The following is a 23,188-nucleotide window of genomic DNA, read 5'->3' as shown; positions in this document are numbered from 1 at the left end:
ACATACAAATGAGTCAAAATGTGTAATAAGTCGGCGCCTCATCCAAGATATGTCTCAGAGAATATGCAGAGCAGTTTGATGTTTTGTTTATCTAGTTACAGACAATTTTTGAGTCACCAAACAATTGTAGATTACTACAGTGTTTTTCCAATGCAAATTGTATGAGATATTTTGCTGTGATTAGCTCAACGAAATTGTTTGTGCCTCTCCCCAGTCCCATTTGTATATGAAAGTGGTGGGATTCAGATAAGTACAGAATGGCACCTCCCCCACATCCAGCTTCTTGTGCTGAACCATCAAAAAATGCCCATGGATGTAAGTGATTTATGGCTTCGGGGACAATGGTTCTGGGCCGAGGGGTTTCCTCATCATCAGGGATGATGTTGTAGTCAGTCAGGATACGAGCTGAGATGGAGGGCCAGTGGGGAGCAATATTTTGAAAAATGAATCTATTGCGTGCTATCCAAATTGCCCAACAAATAAGGAGGGGTAGGTTCCTGGCCTTTGTCGGGTCTGCATTGGTCCACCATGAAGACCAGACATCCTTTATTGTCAAGCCCTGCCATCTGTTCTGGGAGGAAAAGGTCAATAGGATCGAGCTCCAGAGATCCTTTGCAGCCTGGCAATCGAGGAAAAGGTGGTCTACATCTTCGTTGTTGTTCTTACACAAGCAACACCAAAATGGTCCGTGTTGTGCACGTTTGAGGAGGTTATCGCCAGTGGGGATCTTATTTTTGAGGATTGTCCACATGAGAAGTCAGGTCCTGGGAGGCGCTTTGAGCTTCCACAAGTGCTTCCACTAGAGCTCGATAGCTTGAGGTCGATGGGTCTCGGCTAATACAAGATAGCCCTCCTTGGGGGAGTATTTCCCTGATTTTGCAAGTGCCCAGATTATCTCAAATTCCCCTTCAACAATTCAACAATTCTAATGTGAGATTCAGTTAAGGCCGCAATGTATTCAGCCCATTGCTGTGGAATGTGCAGGATGCAGGCGGATTTCCAAGCTTGTTGAAACAAGGTGGTATGATCAAGGTCCGCAATATGACAATTATTTTTTTATAAAGTAAGCCCACAATTTTTTTTTTTTTTTTTTAAATGCAAAAAAAACCTTGAGACCAAATGAAGAGTTTAAAGAAAACCTTTAAAGAGTATTTATTAAATAACAACTTTGATATCAAATATCCTTTCCTCACAGGTATTTAATACATTTAAAAGATTAAAATGAAAATATTTCTCTCAATAAAGGGGAAATCGATTTTCCTTCCTAGTAATTTATATGCTTAAAGAAAAATAAATTAGGCAAAGGGTTTAAACTTTTGAAAAGGCATTTATAAATTTCATTTAAATACCCTGTCTCAAATTAACACTGGGGGAGGAATTATGTAAGAATTTTACAATAATTAAAATGAGAAAAATCCCTCTCAAAATGCAATTCGCTTTGCCAAAAATCATATTCTTTCAAACGTTTTAATCACTCAAAGCCGAAGAAAAATAAACGACGGTTTAATTCACGAAGCTTCCAAAGGTATCGGTTTCTCCTACCAAATACTTCCGCTTAAATTCTATGACGACCAAATATCGTCGAGAGGATTCGTTGCTACTTCCAACCATGTTTAAACTTCCAAAAATTCTGGTTTGAGCTATTAGTCGTCCAATTTATGGAAGGAGACTTGCGATAGGAAAAATGGAGAAGCCCCCTTTTGCTCACGGCCTAGACAAAAAAAAATAATTGTCGCTTCCAATTTGTTCACGGCTAGGAGAAGAAAAACCGTCGAAGGCTCAGAGCTAACCCAAAAAGTTGGTCAAAAATTTGATTTAAACCTTTTTCCGTTTTTAATTTCTCTAATTTTCAAATCTTTAACTCTTTAAATTTTTTTGAATATCCTTTGCAGGACAGCCAGAAGGGTTTAGCACCAGTGGAATGGGAAGCTTCTTTAGTCCTCGCTTAGGAGAAAGGAGAGACCTCTAGGGTCTGCGGCCAAGCCAGGAACGTCAGGAGTAAGTACAAAATTTTATAAGCAATTTCCTTAACGCTCGAAATAAACAAAAAAATGTCATTTTATTTTTTGTTTTTGCAAACCGACAGATCTGAAGAAATTTTTGCGCTGGGTGGAACAGGAAACCCTCCTAGGCAGAGAAAGAGACTTACAAACTTTGAAGCACCGATACCTCTCTTCAGGTTACAAAATTTATGAGGAAAAATACAAGGGTTTTAACACTGGATTACGATAAATTCTTCAACAAATCTGAAACCAACCATTTACCAAAGTGTTAACCCAACTCTTCAGCGTCCCAGGTAAAGGAAATCAGCGAGAATTGAAGAGAGGCACTAAATTTTTTTTCGTGAGCTAAGGAGCCATATATGATCTAGTTGTTGCCCTTGGAGCCCTAATTGATCTTTGCTAGCCTCTCCAAGGGCAACAACTAGATCAATAGAGATTTATACTTCAAATTTGCGAAGGAGACAAAGTTTCGAGGTCTTTAACCTAAGAGGTGCCTCTAGGAACATTCACCCAATCCCTCAAAGGTCAACACATGCATTTAATCACTTATTCAAGGTCCCAGAAGAATTTCACATTACATTTAACCCATACAAGAATAAAGATAACAACATACATGCTGTTAACTAGTAAGATAACAAAACTAGCATCAAAATTTTGACTTACATGAGAGAGAGTATATCCATTTGCCAACTTTGCATTAGAGAAGCTCCAAAGACACTAGAGCAAATCCAAACATCATAGTGAATCAAGAAAAACTCCAAAAATTCATCCCAACAAAAAGCGTGAAAATTGTTAAGAGATGCTAATCCAAACCAAGTAATGATCTTGAAAATGAATCATCTCACTTCTATTTATACAATCACTAATGAGTTCAATTTGCCTAATTGAGCCGCAAATAATAAAATAATGTGCAATAATAACATCCGTTGGTGACAAGCCCACCAAGATAGCTCAATAACACAATAATAAGCATCTCAAGAGGGTCGAATGATCAATAAAGTGAGTTGTTGGACCTTTGAGGAGCCCTAATGAAGTCCAGAGTGTGCCATGTTGTGAGAATGGACCTCAAACATAGTGGACAAGGGGTTGGCCCCTTGTTATCCAAGCAAATCCTTGTGGTGCCCGTAAGTGGGTGTGGAGGGCACAAAGACATCCTCATGGGTCTCCAAGTGGATCGAAAGTGCCTGTAAACTTACTGTAAGTGCTTGGATAATGACACAAGCCCTCATCTGGACCTCAGATCATCTGCCAAGTGTGTGGTGCATGTGTGGAGCCAACTAGGCATGGTGAACCAAGTGCATCTTCCTTGTCCAAAAAGGTGGAACAAGAGCAATCAATGAGTGGTACTAGGGATCCATGAAGTACTCTTTGCTATGGTGGTGGCCCATGGCTCTCAACGCTCACCGTACAAGTGCCAATGTGGCCCTTTGGAGGGCTAGGACCTCGTATAGGGAGACCAAGCCCCAAACGGACACCCACCTGCAATCCTACATAAGATCCAATGCGTCCCTTTGTCCTCCAATAGAACAAGTCATTAAAATAATCAAGTAAAAGAGCTTACAATTCATGGAATCAATGGGGCACTTCGTGGTGGTATGCCCTTCCATAACTGACTTCAACGTGTACAAGTTTCTTCAAGCTCAATAAGGGGGTTAACCAAGGATGCTATTAGGTGGTTTCATCCTTTACAGGGGATGACATGTCCATGGTACATCCCTCAAGTGGTAGGTGGCAAGTGATAAAGTAATGGAACGAAGTGGGGACTAGGGGAATCATCCAAACCACATGTTATGGTACAAGAGTAGCTATAATAAGGGAAGCCCACACCTGGGTATATGAGTGTAGGAGGGAGCAAATTGTGGCACATGAGTTACCCTGGCTTTTGTTTTTCCACCTTTCTTCATATGCCTTTTGCCTTTGATTGGTTTTTCTTCATAACTGCTCAGGGCTCTAGGGGATGTCAACATGATGTGTAGTATATAGCAGTGGCTACCCCCTTAAGGTGGGGCCGTTGATCGCCCACCAAGGGCTGGGACAATTATGGTTCCTTAATGATGGAGGGGACTCATTTAGGGTCCATAGGAACCAAGGTAATGGTCATGGATAAGGGGTAGAGCTCATGTTTGGCTTTTGCCCATGTGCTAAATTTGAATGTCTCGGCCATCTTTTGCATTTTTTGGTACATTTCCTAATGAGAGTGGCCAAATTATGTTTTTTTTTTTTTTTAGTTGCATCAACCTTCGAGTATCGTTTTAGGCCCGACCCAAAGTGTGGATGAGGGGAGGGCGGACGCTAACCTTATGTGGACCCAGTGGACACATGTGGACTCGGATGGGAAAGAGATGAATAGGGCTAGAATGAGTGGAAAGGAGTGATGTATATTGCATCGAGAAGCGGCACCATGCAACTAAAATTGGGATTTCCCATGTAGTGCCAACCCTAAAGCTAATGGCGCTAGTAAAGGAGATCCCATGAGACTAGGATACAAGGCTAACCACGAAATCGGGCAGTGGAGACAAGAGTACAAACCTAGCCCGCTCTTTCCGCTGAATTCCCCCACCAATCCATTCCCAAAAGTGCCCATGACAAGTAAGGAAAATTACTCAACTATACCACTGAAAAGCCATACCTTTAGGGTTGGGAGGCCCACCTTCAAACATACAATCATAGGGACAATTGGGACAACAGCTTGACATGGCAGCAAAGGCACAATTGGGACAACTGCAATGACATGTGGTAGCAAGGCTACAATGGGACGACAACAAAAGCATGATGCTGCAAACTCATTAGGACAGTAGTAAGGTACAACTTGCCACATGGGACTGCAGCAAGCATGGTGCTGTAAGCACATTGGGAAAGCATGGCAAGCATGGTGCTGCAAGCACATGAGAGATGCTGTATGACAACATGGTTAAGCATACCACATGGGATAACAATGTGGCAACATGGTGCAGCAGTGGCACATGGGTGCAGCATGGTGCAACACGGTAAGGTGCAGCATGATGATGAGGAGCAACACAATGATAGGTGCAACATGGTGATGGAGTCACCTGGGAGAATTAGTTGAAGCAACATGTCTTCAACTAAGTTCAACTACCTCATGTATCATCTTCTTAAAGGTGATCTATGCTCTTATTTAAATAAGTCAAAGTGTTGACTTCTGTTGTAAATGTACTATCTCTCTCTCTCTCTCTCTGTGCTGAACTATTGAAGAACATATAAGAAGAATTGATCAAGGGTTTCCCCACATTGGGGTTTGTCCCTGGCTAGCGCCACATCTTGTGTCCTCTTGTCTTGGCTTGTCTTCTGCGATTTATGTTTATGTTATATCTGCAATTTACTATTATGCTGATGTGATTGCTAATCTGGAAAAGATATCGAGCTAACTGTGAAAATTGAAATAAATTGCTATAAGCATAGAACATACCTAAAATTAACAACTATATATATTGTTATCAATATAATGTCTCAGAGCTTTCCCAGAGCTTTTCTGCTAACATTATCAGATACTGAAAATAAAAAATTTAACGTTTCAGACCTTTCCCGCTAGCATTATCATATACTGTACAACCAACATGCTATAGATAATTAGTAACTTACCTATACAACTATACAATATGGCCTATAGATTAATAATAAGTAATCTAACTAAAAGTCTACATGAAATAAATTAAGTTACAGGTGTGTAGCTTCCATTGCGCATGCTATATATAAAGTTTAAACTTTAAAGCCTGAAAACTTAATTATGTGAGTACTCATCCTTCAAAAATTTATTGATGAACATTACTATGGAGACTTGAATAGACTTGAATGAAGGACTGTATTGTATTACAATATAATAAAATTTAAATACCTGTGAAAGGTAGCCTTTTGGGTTGATAGTTTGTTGGCTTCTTTCTTCACCTACTGCTCGATACAAGTGTATCATTACCCAGTGCTCAATGCCACTGCTCACCCATTGGTCAGTGCTTAGTTGAGAGTCATTGATTAGCACCTTCTTACTTGACATGCGCTCATTGTGCATTGGAACTCAAACAAATTCTCACTTTTTGTAGGATGTTTGAGCAGTCGTACATACCCTGACATATTTAGAGTGGGGCGGGGTCTTCTTATAAAACCACTTCTTAGGGTTTCAAATAGGTGGCAAACACCATTTAAAAAGAAATCCTAAAACTCTAATTTTTTTGCATGCGATCTAGTATGTGGGGGCTAGCTGGTACAAATACCATAGTGGCAACACGATATCTGTGTCTGGGCATGAAGTATCCTTATAGGCTTATACATGGCAGATCCTACATGGATCTAGGCAGATGCGTATCTGCATCTAGATCTGAAACATGGATCTGCAGATCCAGCATCAAACCCCTGCCTAAGTCACCCGACACGAGGATTCGGGATTCGATGGATACAGGGATTCGAGTGTCGAATACGGACACGTTGGCCCCTTGGAACAGGACACATTTGGATATGTTATATATATATATATATACATATATATATATATATATATATATATATATATATATATATATATATATATATATATATATAAGTGCCAGGCTACAAAGAATATACTCTTGATGCTCAGATTGATACTGGAGCAGATTGATACTGGAGCTATGAGCAGCTGTTGCAAATTCAAGGCCATTCCTGCTTACTATTGGAAACCCACTCAAGTCCAGTTTAGAGCAGTTAACAAACAGCTGATAAAAATTCCATATATTGCTCCAGACTTCCCAATACTCTTAGGTTCACAAGAAGTATATGTCACCTTATATAATTATGATACTGGTGCTGATATGTTACTTGGACAGGATTTTATGAAGAAATTCATGCCAATCACCATTGAAAAGAATCTGATAATTTTCAGCATTCAAGGAGACAAGGTGCAAGTCCCTGCTAAGAGTAAATACACACTCAGGGTAAAACCTGATGAGGTAAGCAATTTTGATGAAGCAGTAACAAATCTTTCCAAGATCCAAAAAATTGTCAAACATGCAGAAATCCATGGCCCTGCCATTTTGTCTGATATTGTAAACAAATTGAAAATGACTATACAGCAGAACACCTTGACGCATTCTAGTTCAGGGAAAGTATTTTGTTTCACTTCCATTCCAAAAAGAAGGCTCCATTAAAGCACAAAAGGCATCAACAAATCACATGAGCCCGTTTGAACAAGAGCTTTGCAAAGCAGAAATTAACAGTTTGATAGAAAGAAAACTGATAGAACCATGCAAGAGTTCTTGGGCATGTCCAACTTTTTATGTCAACAAGCACTCAAAACAAAAACGTGGAAAAAAGAGGTTAGTTATCAACTACAAAGCTCTGAATGAAGCTCTTGTTCCCATTAAATATCTTCTGCGTAATAAAGAAATGTTGTTATCAAAGATTGCCAAAGTAAATGTGTTCAGTAAGTTTGATCTTAAAAGTGGGTTTTGGCAAATTGGCATTAATCCTGAGGATAGATATAAAACAACATTCGTGGTACCTGGAGGATAGTTTCAATGGATAGTTATGCCATTTGGTTTGAAGAATGCTCCATCAGAATTCCAAAAGAGAATGGAAGATCTTTTCAGAGATTATTCTTTTATTATTGTCTACATAGATGATTTGTTAATTTTCAGCAAAGATATTAGTGAACATAAGAAACACTTAGAGATATTTTATCAGGTTGTTTTCAAGCATTGTCTTAAAACAGTGCGAAACACGCATGTAAAAGAATATCAAATTAATTAATCCACCAAGAGCAAACAGCTCAATGATAATACAAAGATATTTACAATAATAGAAACATCAGGTTTCTATGTACAAACAGTTTCATCTAAGAAACTGCTAAAAGAATAAAAATAGCAACAGCTAAAAGACTGAGCATTAAATACTAAATAGACATATTCTAATACCCTCCCTTAATGCTCAATCTATTTACAACACCAATAGACCCTCTGAATTTTACAAATTTATCAGGACCAAGAGGCTTGGTGAAAATGTCGGCGGGCTGCTCTGTTGTGGGAACATATTGCAACTGAACTGAGCCGTCTTCAACAAGCTGGCGAATGTAGTGGCAATGAGTTTCCACATGCTTTGTTCGTTCATGAAAGACTGGATTCTTGGCAAGTTTGAGCACTCCCTGATTATCACAAAACAAAGGAGTAGGCCCTGTCTGAGAAACATGCATATCTGCAAGCATACGTCGAAGCCAAACTGCCTCACAGGATGCCTTAACTGCTCCTCGATACTCTGCTTCTGTTGAGGAGAGAGCCACTGCCTGTTGCTTCTTACTAGTCCAAGTAACAGCACCGGATCCTAGACTAAACACATACCCAGCTGTAGATTTACGGTCATCAACCGAACCGGCCCAGTCAGAATCAGTGTAACCACTGAGTATAGGATTGGAACTTCGAGTGTATAGGAGGCCATAATCAGAAGTGCCACGCACATATCGTAGCACACGCTTTGCTGCTATCCAATGATCAGCTTTAGGAGCTGACATGAAGCGGGAAATATAGCTTACTGCAAAACTGATGTCAGGTCTGGTAGCAGTAAGATAGATGAGACTGCCCACTAATTGCCGGAATAAAGTTTCATCCACAAGGGGAGAGGATGACTGTGCTGAAAGTTTGAGCCCTGGTTCCATAGGAGTCGTGGCCGGTTTGCAATCCTGCATTCTGAACCTGTCCACAAGATTTTTGGCATACTTGGACTGAGATAGAAAGATCTGATTTTCAGTCTGCCAAACTTCAACCCCCAGACAGTAATGAAGAAGTCCCAAGTCTGTCATCTCAAAAGTTCTGCATAAATCTTGTTTGATCCCATGGATCAAATGTGCAGAGCTGCCAGTAATGATAAGGTCATCCACATAGACAACCACAAACAAGATATCATCACCAGTATGCTTGATATACAGGTTTGCATCAGATGGGCTCCGCTGAAAACCCTGATCTGTCAGGTACTGGTCAATTTTCATGTACCAAGCCCGAGGAGCTTGTTTCAATCCATAGATTGCTTTAGCTAACCGACACACTTTCTGTTCTTGACCAGCAACCTTGAATCTTGGAGGCTGCGTCATGTAGACTTCTTCTTGGAGATCACCATTTAGGAAAGCACTCTTTACATCCATCTGATGAACTTTCCAATTGAACTGAGCTGCTAGGGCAAGCACAAGCCTTATGGTACTCATCTTGGCTGTAGGAGCAAAAGTCTCCTCATAGTCGATGCCTTCCTTCTGTGAGAACCCCCGAGCCACAAGACGAGCTTTATACTTGTTTATGGTTCCATCAGCTTTGTATTTCACTTTATACACCCATTTGCAGCCTATGGGTTTTTTCTCTGCAGGAAGATCAGAAAGTGTCCATGTATGATTCTTCTGAAAACTCTGGAATTCGGCTTCCATAGCCTGTTCCCACTTAGATGTACCCTTAGCCTCTGAATAGGTTTGAGGCTCAAAAATACTGTGTAGGTTAGCCATAAGAGCAAAATTGACTGTAGACTGTTGTCTGTTCTTATGTCTAGAAGTTCTACCTTCAAGGAGCTCATCATCCCGGAGATCACCAATGGTTTTAGCCCACCATTTTGGCCGAAGAGTAGAAGAACCAATATCAGGAGTAGAGGAACGAATATCAGGAGAAGGTGGAGAAGACTCAAGAGCAATAGGGGCCGCAAGAGGAGGGTTATTTTCTGGAGGAAGCTCAGATAGAGTATTATCAAATACTGATGCTACATCATCCCTCCCATCAGGTGGACCGACCGGAAGAAGAACACTGTGAGGCTGATCCTTAGAACACTGCTTAGAAGAAGAAGACTGAAAGAATCCTCTGTCCTCATCAAAAACTACATCCCGACTGAAGCTAAGACGACCAGTGGCTATATCTATCAGCCTATAGGCCTTGTGATGATCACTGTACCCTGTCATCATGAGTTTCTGGCTTTTGGAATCCAACTTAGAGCGCTTAGCAGTTGGAATCCAAACATATGCAACTGAGCCAAAAACTTTGAGGTGACTGATCTTAGGCTTACGGTCGGACCAAACCTCTTCAGGAGTCTTCCCTGTCACAGCCTGAGTGGGTGATCGGTTAAGAAGGTAAACGGCAGTAAATACTGCTTCAGCCCAGAATCTGTTTGGAACACTCCTGTGTTGTAACATGGAACGAGCCATTTCAACAACCGTGCGGTTGCGGCGCTCGACAACACTGTTCTGCTGAGGAGTGTAGGGTGTGGTTAACTGATGTTTGATGCCATGAATATCACAGAAATTGGCAAAAGCTGAAGAACAAAATTCCCCCCCATTGTCGGTCCTAAGAGTCATGATGTTACAACTAGACTCTTTTTCAACTAAGGTTTTAAACTTCTGAAAGGTACTAAGTGCATTAGATTTATTTTTTTAGAAAATACACCCACATCTTTCTACTGAAGTCATCTACAATAAGTAAAAAATATTTGCAAGCAGTGATAGAAGCTGTATTCATAGGACCACAAATATCAGCATGAAGTAACTGGAGTACCTTAGATGCGCGCCAAGATTCTCCATTCTTGAATGAAGACCGATGTTGCTTTCCCGCTTGACAGGCGCCGCATACCCCCAACTGCTGAGTCTGAATATCAGGTAATCCTGACACAAGTCCCTCCCGGGAGAGCTGAGAGAGATACTGCATATTTAGATGCCCATATCGCTGATGCCAAAGAGTACTGATGGGAGAGACACGTGCTGCTAGAGCCACTTCTGGAGAGTCACCGGTGTCAAGTAGCCTATATAGACCATGGTCCTCTAGGCCAACAGCAACTGTTAGACTAGTCTCCCTGTCAATAATAGAGCACTTGTGTGCACTGAACACAACATCAAGCTGAGGAGAATTCCTCATAATCTGGCTGACAGACAGCAGATTAATTTCCATACCAGGAACATAGTATACATTCAGAAATATGAGTGTGCGCCCACCAGACTGAATTTGAATTGTACCTCTGCCAGCTACTGTGTACTTTTCACCTCCGCCAAATACCACGGAATCACTGAAAGGTGAGAAGTCAATAAACCAGTCACGCTTGTGAGAGAAATGGCGTGATGCACCAGAATCAATGTACCATGCAGAAGAAGGAACATGATCTGAAGACCTTTTAGCCATAAAGGCGTAAAAGGCTTGATTTCCTTCTAACATCAGATTGGTGAGCGTGGCCATTTTCCCAAAGACAATACAGAAGCCCAGCAAAAAAAAATATATCTCCACAGTCTAAAAAAAACAATAGAGCAGATTCCACTGCTGTAGCTGTACCCTTCTTTCACAAGTTTTACACTGCTGTTTGAAGTGATTTTATTGACTATACAGCTGCCGGTTTAACACAGGCTGCAGAACAAATTCTCCACAGGCAGCCTTGAGCAAACAAATGCTAAACTTCAGAGATCAAGTAACAGGAAATAAGGGCCGAGACTCTTGTATGGCTAGGGCTACAAGATACGTTTTAAAATTCCTCTTTCAGGTGATGCCTTTTCAAATGAAGGAACCACAAATAAATTTCAAGAAAATATCAAGATGACTGTATGAGACTGACACAGAACCTTAACAAATTCTGCCTTGAACAATGCACAAACAAAATAACTCAGATCTGTACCAGATCAAAACACCAGACCAAAACACCAGATCAAAACACCAGACAAGAGGTCACATGTATCTTTATAAAATTAAAGCTGATGTGAAGAGAAAAAAATACGTAGACTGAAGCTGTCCACGCTGTTCTGTATACGCTGTTCTGTATATGATACCACGCTGACTTGTATATGAAACCACGCTGATACCACGCTTCCGCTGCTACCACGCTTCCGCTGATACCACGCTGACTTGTATATTCAATAGATTTGAGCGATCATCTAATTGGAAAAAAAACTGCCGGCAGACTTCCCAGATACGTAAAACAAATACGTAGATTAAATACAGTTTAACCTACGTGAGCGGATTGATACAGCGGACCGCAGAGAATATTGGAGCTTCAATTTTTGTTGGACGTCGTCAAGGCTTCACGTCTCTGCCAAAAAATTGCACAAGATTCGTGAAAATATAATCGAACGTCTACAATCAATTTCGAGTTTGATTCCCAATGAGCCAGCGGGAGCTGTGTCGAATCAAAGCCTGCCAAGAAATTATTTTTCCGGCCCGATAAAATATGCAAGGTCATTCACGGGACAGAAAGAGTTTCGACGTTTCCATGCCACGTCAGAAAGCCTTGATAGGACGGAAGATGAACGACGAGTATCACAAATTTCCAGCGATTACTCTGAAAAACTTACAGACTCCAGCGATTAGCATTCAAGTTTGGACACGGATCCAGTATTAATCCACAGAAACCCCAAGCTCAAATACGTAGATTGAATACAGTGATTAATTATCGGTCATCAATGGCAGAATGACGTATCACGATGAGATGACAGGGGTTCAAAAGAAACAAATAGACTGAGTCACCTTTGCCGAAGAAATAGCCGGATTCGAGATTTCAAAGCGATTTCAAAATTCTGAGCCGGAAAGCCGTCCAGTTTTAATTCACGATTTCAAGCAAACTGGCCAGCCAAAAACAACAAATCCCGCTCCCACGAAACGGTCACCGCCACAATTTTAATTCCTCAGAAAAAAATGATCATGCAGGAGAAGAATCCATTTCTGTATCGAGATGGACGACTGTAAGCTTTTATCACAGCGAGCAAAGCCGAGGCTAAGACTCAGTGAAGGCTACCTGGCTTACAGAGGGCTCGACCTTAGAAAGGAATGAAGGAACTCAAGAGATTAGAATACGAAGCGGATAGCTGATCAAGAAATCTACAGACCCTGAGAGCAGTTTCGAAATGAACTACTGAATTTTTCAAACTATGAAAAATTATTTCGAAAAAAATCCCTGTGCTCTGATACCATAAAACAGTGCGAAACACGCATGTAAAAGAATATCGAATTAATTAATCCACTAAGAGCAAACAGCTCAATGATAATACAAAGATATTTACAATAATAGAAACATCAGGTTTCTATGTACAAACAGTTTCATCTAAGAAACTGCTAAAAGAATAAAAATAGCAACAGCTAAAAGACTAAGCATTAAATACTAAATAGACATATTCTAATAGGTCTAGTTCTCTCTTCCTCCCTAGATAAGTTCATCATTGCACAAACTCGGATTGAGTACTTGGGTTTAATCATATCCCAAGGAAAAATAGAATTACAACCACATGTATTGAATTCTTTATCAAATTTTCCAGACTATCTTCTAGATGTTAAGACTGTGCAAAGATTTTTAGGATGTTTGAATTACATCAGGCAATTTTATCCAGAGCAGGCCGCAGATACAAAGCTTCTGCAACAAAGATTAAAAAAGGGTAGCAGTTGGAATGACCAGATGACCAAAGCAGTCAGAAACATAAAGCAGAAAATCAAACAGCTACCACCTTTGGCTCTTCCCCACAGTGACCTACCATTCATTCTTGAAACAGATGCCTCAGATTATTGTTGGGCAGCAATCTTATTGCAGAAACATGGCAAAAAGGAAGAAGTGTGTGCATATGCCTCTGGCACATTCTCAGAAGCTGAAAAAAATTATCCTTCTTCCCATAAAGAAATTCTAGCAGTAAAGAAAGGTATAAAAAGATTCAGGTTATTCCTTAAAAGTGTCCACTTCATTGTTAAGACAGATCTCAGGCACATGAAAGGAATGCTGCAAAACAAAAGGTTGCTAGAACAAGGTAATTCCAGAGTTTTAAGATGGGCTTTGTGGTTAGATGGATATGATTTTGATATCATATATAAAGCCAGTAAAGAGAATTATCTTGCAGATTTAATGACCAGAGAAGGAGCAATTATACAGACAGAATATGCAGTTAAAAAATTTGAATTTGGTGAATGTTCATCATCCTCCCAGAACAAATCCCAAGTTACATTATGCTCTTCCTGCCATTATTCTTTTTGTGTGGATTGTCTTTTAGGAAAAGTTCTGTCTTTACCCATGGAAATCTAGAAGATCATTCTTGAGAAATGGTTTTGGCTCTTAGATACAAGACACAACTATGATATTCCATTAGCACCTATCAACAATAACCGTGCTTATTTTGGTGCAGTAAGATATCCATATCACAGACTTGTTTATATTTATGATCCTAATCTGAGATGGATAGATTATTATGCCATTCTTCAATATGCCCGTGCCTATGAAAGAGTTTCAATCATCATGTATTGTGAAGACATCATGTCTCCATTCAGTCATTGGAGTAGTTGGATGAATCTCCTACTTGTTTCATTTGTTCCCAGAAAAGAAGATCAAGGCAAGCTCTGTCAGCAGTTTGCCCTTTCTATTTTGTATAATGACATGCAGGATGGAGTAGAAAGATATGATATATTTGAATTCGATTTATTATATAAGGGCACCAACATGAAGATCAACCAGGATAGTACTTCTCCTACAGGTTATAATTTTACTATTGAAATTGACTATTTTGGTGAAGTCGGAATTCCCCTAGATAAGCTAGATCCATTCATGTGTTTCTCAGCTTTTTCATCTAGCTTCGGAAGGGAACCATCATGGTTACAACAACTTCCTGGGTTAAGTCTTGACAGGTATGTTGAAGAATACGAGTCTGACTATGATCCTGACTATGACTCTGACCATAGCCCCAAAGGCTGGTGACCAAATCTTCAAAGAGATTTTATTTTAGGCTTTTGAGGGTTCTCCTTAAAAGAATCTCCTCTGTGTTGATAATCATTGTACCTAGTTTTAGGCTTTCGAGGGTTCCCTTAAAAAGGAATCTACTCTGTGTCAATAATCATTGTACTTAGTTTTGCTTTCATGGGTTTCAAGATATTGGAATATCCATTGTGTATCAACTTTTAGATTTTAGTACATATATGATTTCTTCCGTGAAGAAATATCTACTGTATATAACCTTTTAGTACATGCATTATGGCTTTCGTGGATTCCCCCAGTCAGAATCTCCACTTTGTATCATATCATTAAGATTTTATGTGATATGAAAAATCTCTTTGGGGATGGGAAAGATTCCAAAGCTTGAGCAACACCTCGAGGGTCCATCCTATATAAGGAAGCATTAGCCTCAGCTCAAGGAACTTGTAAATTTCTGAGTATTTCTATAATATGAAAGAAGTTCTATTTGATTCTTTCAGTTTTAAGTTCAAAACATCTGCATTCTGTGTTCTGTGATCTTTGAGTTTTTGTGTTTTGTGATCTTTGAGTTTCTGTGTTCTGTGATCTTTGAGTTGAGTGCGCATTACAATATATATATATATATATTAAAAATGAGATATTTCTTACACAAATTCTCATTCATGATACAAATTCATTGATTTCAAACATAGATCTTCATCTAGATGTAAGTTTTACAAAGTAACATTATGCATACAAATACAAACGTGACATAAATGATAAATCATAATACATACTCAATTCATCAATGATCCAATAGGAGAAAGACAAGATAGTAAGATAAAGATACTGACATACTGTAGTTTTCTCATTATGTCATCAAAATCAAAATGTGTTACATAGGTAGTGCAATGCCAATGACAAATAGAAATAGAAAATACAAAACAACTACAAGTATACAAACCTCAAGGTAGTAGGTAGCTCATGACTCATGAGTCATCAATCCTCATAGTCATCATCAAAATCATCATCATTGTCCTCATCATCATGGTCACCACTGCTCTCCTCTGCTGCATCCTCCTCCCCTGTATCCAAAGTCATCTCTGCATTTGCTGGTGTGGATGATGACCCCTCTATAGTATCACCATCATCAAATGTGACAGTCTCTAGCACTAGATCATTGAGATCCAAGTTGGTCAATGCCAACTCAACACTGCTGTCCAAACCTATATCATCAGAAAAGACATCCCATATCTTTGTCCTTCCCTTCAACCACTCATCCCTCTGCTTGTAAATAAGACGAAGGTTGGTGTGCACATATACGATTGTCTCTGCCCTGGACTGCTCAAGCCTGCTCTTCTTGACACTATACAAATTCCCATATGTGCTCTAACTCCTCTCACAACAAGAGGATGAAGTCACCTGAGAGAGGAGCCTCATGGCTAACTGTTGTAGAGGAGGGCTTGTTGCCCCATGATTTACCCTCCAAGAATAGGGCTTCTTAGCCCCCTGTCTCTAATCATATCATATCTTGCAAATCGACTAGTGCCAGTGGAAAACTCTGCCAAGGCATCCTCCACCTTATTAAGGGATGCTCCATCCCGTAAAACCCGCCTGAATGCATCTTTCTTCCCCTGTGAGATTTCACCATCCATGTGAGGAAGGAATCTACGGGAAGTTCAACCATTCAACCACTCATGGTTGTAGTATTTTGGGTTCAATGAGTGAGCCAAACAATGTAAAGGTGTGCAATTCTTGTCCCATCTGCTGACAAGAATATCCTGTATAGTGGTGAAGAAGGCCTCTGATGATGTCTTATACTCAGGGTACTCACTCTGTAAAATAATGCTCCTCACAGACTCAATCATGGATTCCCATCCCTCACAAACCTCTCCTAGGATGGGTTGGTCTGTATCTGCAAATCGAAGCAAAGAGATGATAGGGTCCATGATCTGAATAAGTAGATCTACCCTCTCCCACCAAGCATCATCTAACACTTTGTCCTTAACTCTTTTTAAGGCTGCTTGATCTGTCTTTTTCCAAAAAGACCAAAACTTTGAAATAACCATGGCCCCAAGAGCAGTCAACCTCCCTCAACCTCTTCAACATGATGAATGAAGAGGCAAATCGTGTATATGTAATCTTCAATAATGATAGATGGGTGTACTCCTTGTAGATTGTGAGGGCATTTGTGTGATTTTGTACAAAGTTGCAAATATGTTGTTCATCCTCAATAATACTGCCAATCTAAGGCACATCAGAAGCAATAGTTTTAAGTGCTAAGTTCAATGAATGGACAATGCAAGGTGTCCAAAACACTTATGGATATTTAGCTTCCACAGTCATGCCAACAACCTTGCAAACAGGTGCATTATTTATAATGATTTGCACACAAGAATGAACACCTACATCTTCAATAACTTTAATAAACAACTGACCCATATATTGTGCATCTTTGTATTGTCCAAGTGCATCCACTGCTTTCAAGAAAATTGGACCATTCAAGGAAGACACCTTGAAGTTGATGAGTGGGTGCCGTGCTGGATATGTCCATCCATTAGAAACAATGCTAACCCCAGATGTTGGCCATGATGCTTTAATAAGCTCAAGCATTTTTTCCACCTCTTTTTTTGCCTTTGTCAACAATGTGGTTCTAAGCTTCTCTGACCCAGGAGGCACATACCCTGATGGAGCCCCTTGAGTTAGAGCTCGGCACATCTCAATAAATAGAGGTGAGCATGCAACATTAAAGGATATGAAATTTTGATAGAAAAAAAGGCAATGGTGAGATCAACTTCTTTACGTTTCTCCTTCTGAAAAATCTTGTCCATTGGACCAAGTGAAATTGCCTTTCTTTTTGCTGCTTGTCCCCCACCAGAACTCTCAAATGGGAATTTGTTGCTGCTTTTCCTCAAGAATGGAAGGGGGTCATCATTCTTGGTTTTTTTTTGATTTTGCAGCCACATTTTCCATACCAACATTGGACTCTCTTTCCATTTCTTTCCTCTTTGGTAAAGGCACCTTTGTACAAGCTGCAATTCCACAACTTGGTAAAGCCAACAAATGACCTTTCACACGGAAATATGTGCTTGTGAAAGTAGTGTGGCAATAGCTGCATTTCCAACTCACATTGTCTCCTCCCTTCACCTTGCTGCTTGGCCCTTGCTCTCTTGTGACATATTTCCACAAGGGATATTTGTTATCTTGAGGAGGAAGTCTTCCCTCAACATTTGAAGCTGTTGTTGCAGCCCCACTTGCAATAGAGGGAACACTTGCAACAGACCCTGATGAAATTGGGAGAGGAGGGGCATCTCCAATGGGGACATTCTTCCCCTTCCTTTGCCCCTTCCTTGCTGCCCTTGATTGAGCCATGAATGCTGTAAAAAAATAAACAAAAAATGCACAAATTTGTAAAAGAAATGCACATGCAAACTGCTGTAATAAAAATGCAAAAAAAATAGAGAGAAAATGCACTTACCTGTTGCTTGAATCTCCTTGAAAATGCTCCCACACCCTTTGCTCCTTGCTCCCAAACACCCACAGCAAACCCACAACAAACTAAACAACTCAATGTGAAAATAGAATGGAGAAAATTGCCTTTATAATGCCGCGTGGGTTCCTAATTTCCGGATTCGAATCCGAAAATCGGGACACGATCCGGATTCGATCGTGTCCCGATTTGGGACACAACGGGCCTGGGGGACGAATCTAGTTTCATAGGCCTCTGCTGATCTGCTATTGTTAAATAATTATTATTAATTAAATAATCATTAATATGATATAACTACTTTACTAGGTGTATTTCTTGTCCTCCCCTCTTGAGGTGCTTCATCCTGGATGCATAAGTGGAATTTGAGGCTTGAGCTTCTTCTTGTAAACAGTATGTTTCATGCAGATCCAACCCATGCATTTTGGATAAATTTTGAAATATTGATGATAACTTGTAGCTTTAGTAGAATAAGTTATTTGGTCGTGCCACTGAAGCTATGATTGTCTCAATTGTGATGAGAATATCGGCTAATGGGGGAATCCTTTCTTATCTGATATTTTCATGATCTGTTGAGGGAAATTCTCACGTGATTGAATAATCCAATTGACAGAAGTTTGTTTGCTTGCAGGATTTTGATGTACTTTGGTGTGATTAGACAGTAATTAATAGTACGCATTGAGAACAATGTGTTGGAAATTAATTTTGCCTTTGGAATTTGTTTGTTGGCAAAATCATGTTTGATCCAAGTACCTCTGGTTCACTAATATTGTTATTAACTGTTTTTTAAACGTTTTGAGTAATATATCGTTGGATTTCTTTTTTGGTACCATATTTTGGATTTGTCTATATTGTTTGTATCTTCATCATAAAATCCTATTATTTTTCTATGATTGAAGACTTCAAGAACACAGTCAAAATTATTCAATGAAAAGAGCATGAGATTGATTTATGTTGGTTTGGAGACAGAGTTTTAGATCACTATCATCAATTTCTCCTGTTTCCTTTTTAGTGCTTCTCTTTCTTTTTCAATTCATATAATTTTGCCAAAACTGTCTTTGAATTGCACGGAATTTATATACCTCAATGAGATTTTGTTGCGCTCTGTAAAAGTCACACAAAAATATCCTGTGTGAAACTTTGTAGTTCTTATTTGATATTTGGCAAAGGATTAGTTTTCTTGCCTCTTCTCTGCTAATCAAAATAGACACTTGTATATCTTGAAAATGAACTTACAAATTTAAATATAATCAGAGGTGCTATTTACATATATCGATAATTAACAGAGTATAAGAGACATAATTATTGATATTACGATCCATGGATTCCGTCATTCATAGTCATATAGCCAAGAAACGAGACATGAAATGTCTAAATAAATGAAATAGATCTAATGATGAATGCTGACAAAGGTTCCAACTACAACCACATTATATCCTTAATGTAAGGACATGACCGAAGGATAATAGTTATTAAATTAATATTATTCTAATTATCATTAATATTATTGAAACTCTGCTTTTCTTGGTACACTACATTGGAAGATCTGGTTATATTTGAGACGAGGGATGAAAGTCTTTGTTCCCTAATAAAGTAGTCTAATATGCCATATAATGTAACATGTATCAATTTGTATGACTAGCATTTGACATGTGTGTAATAGTTTGTGCTTGTGAAAATTTATTGTTAGCTTTTCCATTGCAATGATCCTTTTCCAAAACAAACTAAAATCCCCATATTTATCGAATACGTTATTGCACTGTGCTTTACCATTGTTATTTCTTTCATCTTAGCAGGTAGCCAAAGATGGATTGGTTTTGGCAAACATATGCAAAGAGGAAACATACTCAGTGGGAGAAGACTTTCCTGTGGGATATGGTAGAACCTTACCGGCGGCCTAGATCTTTGATACCACTTGTTGCATTAAACATTGCAGCATTCTACACAGGAGTTGTAGGTGCAGCAATCACAGAACAACTTTACAAGGTTGGCATCCCTATATCTGAGCTGTAATAAGAAAGTTGCAAGTGCAGTGTCTCATGTGAGTGCAGAAGACATATTCCCTTTTTAAATTTTTTTCTATTGCATTTTCATTCTCCAAAAAGGTCATATTCATTCTTTATATTATATAACTATAGTATTATTGTTTTCAAACATAGAGCTTGAGCTGTAATCTCAAACCCAATGCAATGATATAAAGGTAACTGAAAATATTTAGTTTACTGTTTTAAATAATCAAATATATGTAACTCTTACTTTACTGTTTTAAATAAACAAATTTATGTAACCAAGTTTCCAAAAGATGATAGAGAGTGCAGTAGGAGAAAGGCTTATATCAACAAAATTAAGAGAAGAGAACGATGTTGGACATAGACAATCCATTTTGTGAGCTTGTAATCAGTAAGTCTTTCTCTGCAGCTGATTTAAAAAAAAATCTTTACTGGTGTTTCTTTCAAGAGTATTGAAGACTGTACTTACTAGGTAAACGTTTATTGTATCCCAGTGTTTACTACTTTGTACCTGTTTATATAAAATATAGTAAGCAGGCCTAAGAGATTACTATATTGTATCCCATTATTTACTAGTTAGTACCTGCTTGTGTATGATATAGTCTGGACTCTGCACGCCTCAAAGAATACTAAGACATGATAATTTCTAGGATAATTTTCTGCGGCAGTAGCACACGTTTGATGTCTTTGTTCCCGCTTGCTAGTTCTCAAGGTCTACTACCAAGGTCGTAATTTTTTTTTTGTTTTTTTGTTTATTATTTATGTTCATGTATATGTTAGGAAGTTTTGTATAATTTTGTTCTAATATATTACATAAAATAATGCAAAAATTTGTAACTATTGTGGGGTATGATGTTAAACAGCCCTCATAATTGCATAACAAGTAATACTGATTCTGAAACTGGGTTTCATGGAACTCAGAACCATTTACAGATATCTGGTATAAAAGATTCTCAAAAACTTAAATTTGGAAGAAAACCATGAAATACCAAGATAGGGTTTTTTAATTTAAAATATACTTAGAGAAATATATATGGATTTGAAATAAAACATACTATTTAATTTTAGGAAAAGGGAGCAAAATTAATGAGGAAAATCCATTAGAATTGGAGAGACGAGGATGTATGGATATTGAGAGTCTATTTTAGCTTTATTGTTAGCCTTAGTAGTTCATGTTAGATTATAACATTTATTTTGTGTTTATATTTCCTTTTAGTTATTCACTTTTTCTTATTTCAATCACTGCATGCATGTTGGAAATGTTTTTAGTCTATTTTTTAATGAAAAATATATCTTATATTTACAAAAGAGAAAACAAAGGCAGAAGGGTATATATAAAATGGTAGATCATATCCTCATCCTTAGTGTTACCAGAGCAGAAATATCAGAATAAGCTGATGCATCTAGTTCTTTCGCATCCTTAATCAGAAGAAAGCCTCTAGCAAACAATCATATACATAAGTTTTCCACCAATTTCAACAGGACTGAAATTAACTGATCTCATTCCCAAAAACATGCTTGCACCTTCACCTCCAGATAGTGAATAAAGCAGTGACTCTGAGGCAGTGCCAAATTCCTGTAAAAGTAGAAAGTATTAGATATCTCATATCTGGAGTCACCAAAATTTGCTGCTCTCCATAGTTTCCCCCTCAAAAAAGGCTGAATGCTGATACTTATTGTACCACCAGCAGTCCCTGGCAAATCTTCTATCCAAAAATGTCTTGTGCTGTTTCTGGTTTGCCACAAGCTACATGAAGCCCATATGTGAGCCCACTTTTCACTGATTGTGCCTTGGTTGGCAGCCCCTTAGATATGACTAACCAAGGAAAGGCCTGAAATTTGTAGGAGAGGCAAATGAGCCAGTGTCCTGCACCCATTCTAATCCCTCCCAGGCAGTGATGAGGTTATCATGAATAATCTGCCCTTGATAGATCCAGTTTGCTCCTTACAAACTGTGTGCAACCACAAACTGTATCCTTGCCAAAACCTTGAGTAGAATTTTGTAGGAGATCATATCCCTTTTGACCCTTTTAGGGATAATTTTGATGAGTCCAATGTTTACTAATTTCATCTGCCACAACTTGTAGAATCCCACTGGAAGTCCATAAAAACTGGAGATTTATCATTCTTGAGCTTCTTCATGGCTGCCTCCAACTCATCCAACTCAAATGCCCTGGAGAGGAACATCCTCTAAGAGGGAACAACCCTCTGGGGTACTACATGCATAACAAGCTCTACAGATTCATCAAACAAAGGATCGATCCCTACTGATGTGAAAATATGTTGATAGTGCTCATGGAATATATGGTAGATTACTGTCTCATCTTTTTTGAGAGTACCTCTGAGGTCTTGAAGGGAAATAATCTTCTTATTGCATTTTAAGTGCTGAAATAAAAAATTAGGGTGCATCCTTGTCAACCATCCATTGCATGTGTCCCCTAATCTTGGTTCTCTTGCCTCGTAGCCTTTGAAGACTGGCAATTGTGGTTCCAATTCACTAACATTCTGTTGAAGTTGTACATTAAAAGGATCAATTGCAACCCTTTTCAAGGAAGCAAGAGACAATTTTGAAGTTGGTTCTCCTTACCTCTCCTTCTAGCCATGATCTTGCCACATCTGCAAAGGAACTTGGTGGTATGTAGAATGGCTGCCTCTCACCAAAGAATCCAACCAGTATCCCCTAAAGATGGAGGCACCAAATTCCAAATCCTTGCAACCACAATTTGACAATCAGTTAACTCAATGAGTGAGATATTTACCTTGAAGAAATACTGAGACTCGTAGTGGTCATCAATGCCAATGTTCATATAGGTGGATAGTGAAAATGATCAAAACTAGCAATGGACAATCCACATGTATAGAATGTTCCCCAATAGATGAGAATATGGTCACATGGGAGTTGGCATAAACCCTATTGACTTTAAATCCTAGCTTGAACTTGGTGAGAACTACTTTGCTTGTTGGACCATGTATATTAACTTCTTGGTGCTAAGTTCTTTTGGCCCTAGACAATTTCTAACACACCAAGTAGTATTTGTTAGTGATTCTAGGCTTGTTTCTCTTCAAAT

General features: G+C 38.9%; 1 protein-coding gene across 4 annotated transcripts; it reads left to right on the top strand.

Moving 5' to 3' along the window:
- Positions 1–1,481: 1,481 nt before the first annotated feature.
- EMB2752 (embryo defective 2752) lies at positions 1,482–20,150 on the top strand. Of its 4 annotated transcripts, none has more exons than XM_089418421.1 (3): positions 1,482–1,525; positions 1,893–1,998; positions 19,905–20,150. In XM_089418421.1, the coding sequence occupies exon 3, from the start codon at positions 19,918–19,920 to the stop codon at positions 20,122–20,124; it is 207 nt and encodes a 68-aa protein (XP_089274547.1). In that variant the 5' UTR covers positions 1,482–1,525; positions 1,893–1,998; positions 19,905–19,917; the 3' UTR covers positions 20,125–20,150. The 4 variants fall into 4 exon arrangements, with proteins under 4 accessions (XP_089274547.1, XP_089274545.1, XP_089274546.1 ...); XM_089418419.1 differs by having other exon boundaries at positions 1,507–1,525; positions 19,908–20,150; XM_089418420.1 differs by lacking the exon at positions 1,482–1,525 and adding an exon at positions 1,532–1,797.
- The last annotated feature ends 3,038 nt before the right edge of the window (positions 20,151–23,188 follow it).

This window comes from Pinus tabuliformis, chromosome 3_2, assembly GCF_031772625.1.
Source record: "Pinus tabuliformis cultivar Carrire ecotype Pingquan chromosome 3_2, CPIR1, whole genome shotgun sequence".
Taxonomy (NCBI): Eukaryota; Viridiplantae; Streptophyta; class Pinopsida; order Pinales; family Pinaceae; genus Pinus; species Pinus tabuliformis.
This window is presented reverse-complemented; position numbering and strand designations above follow the sequence as displayed.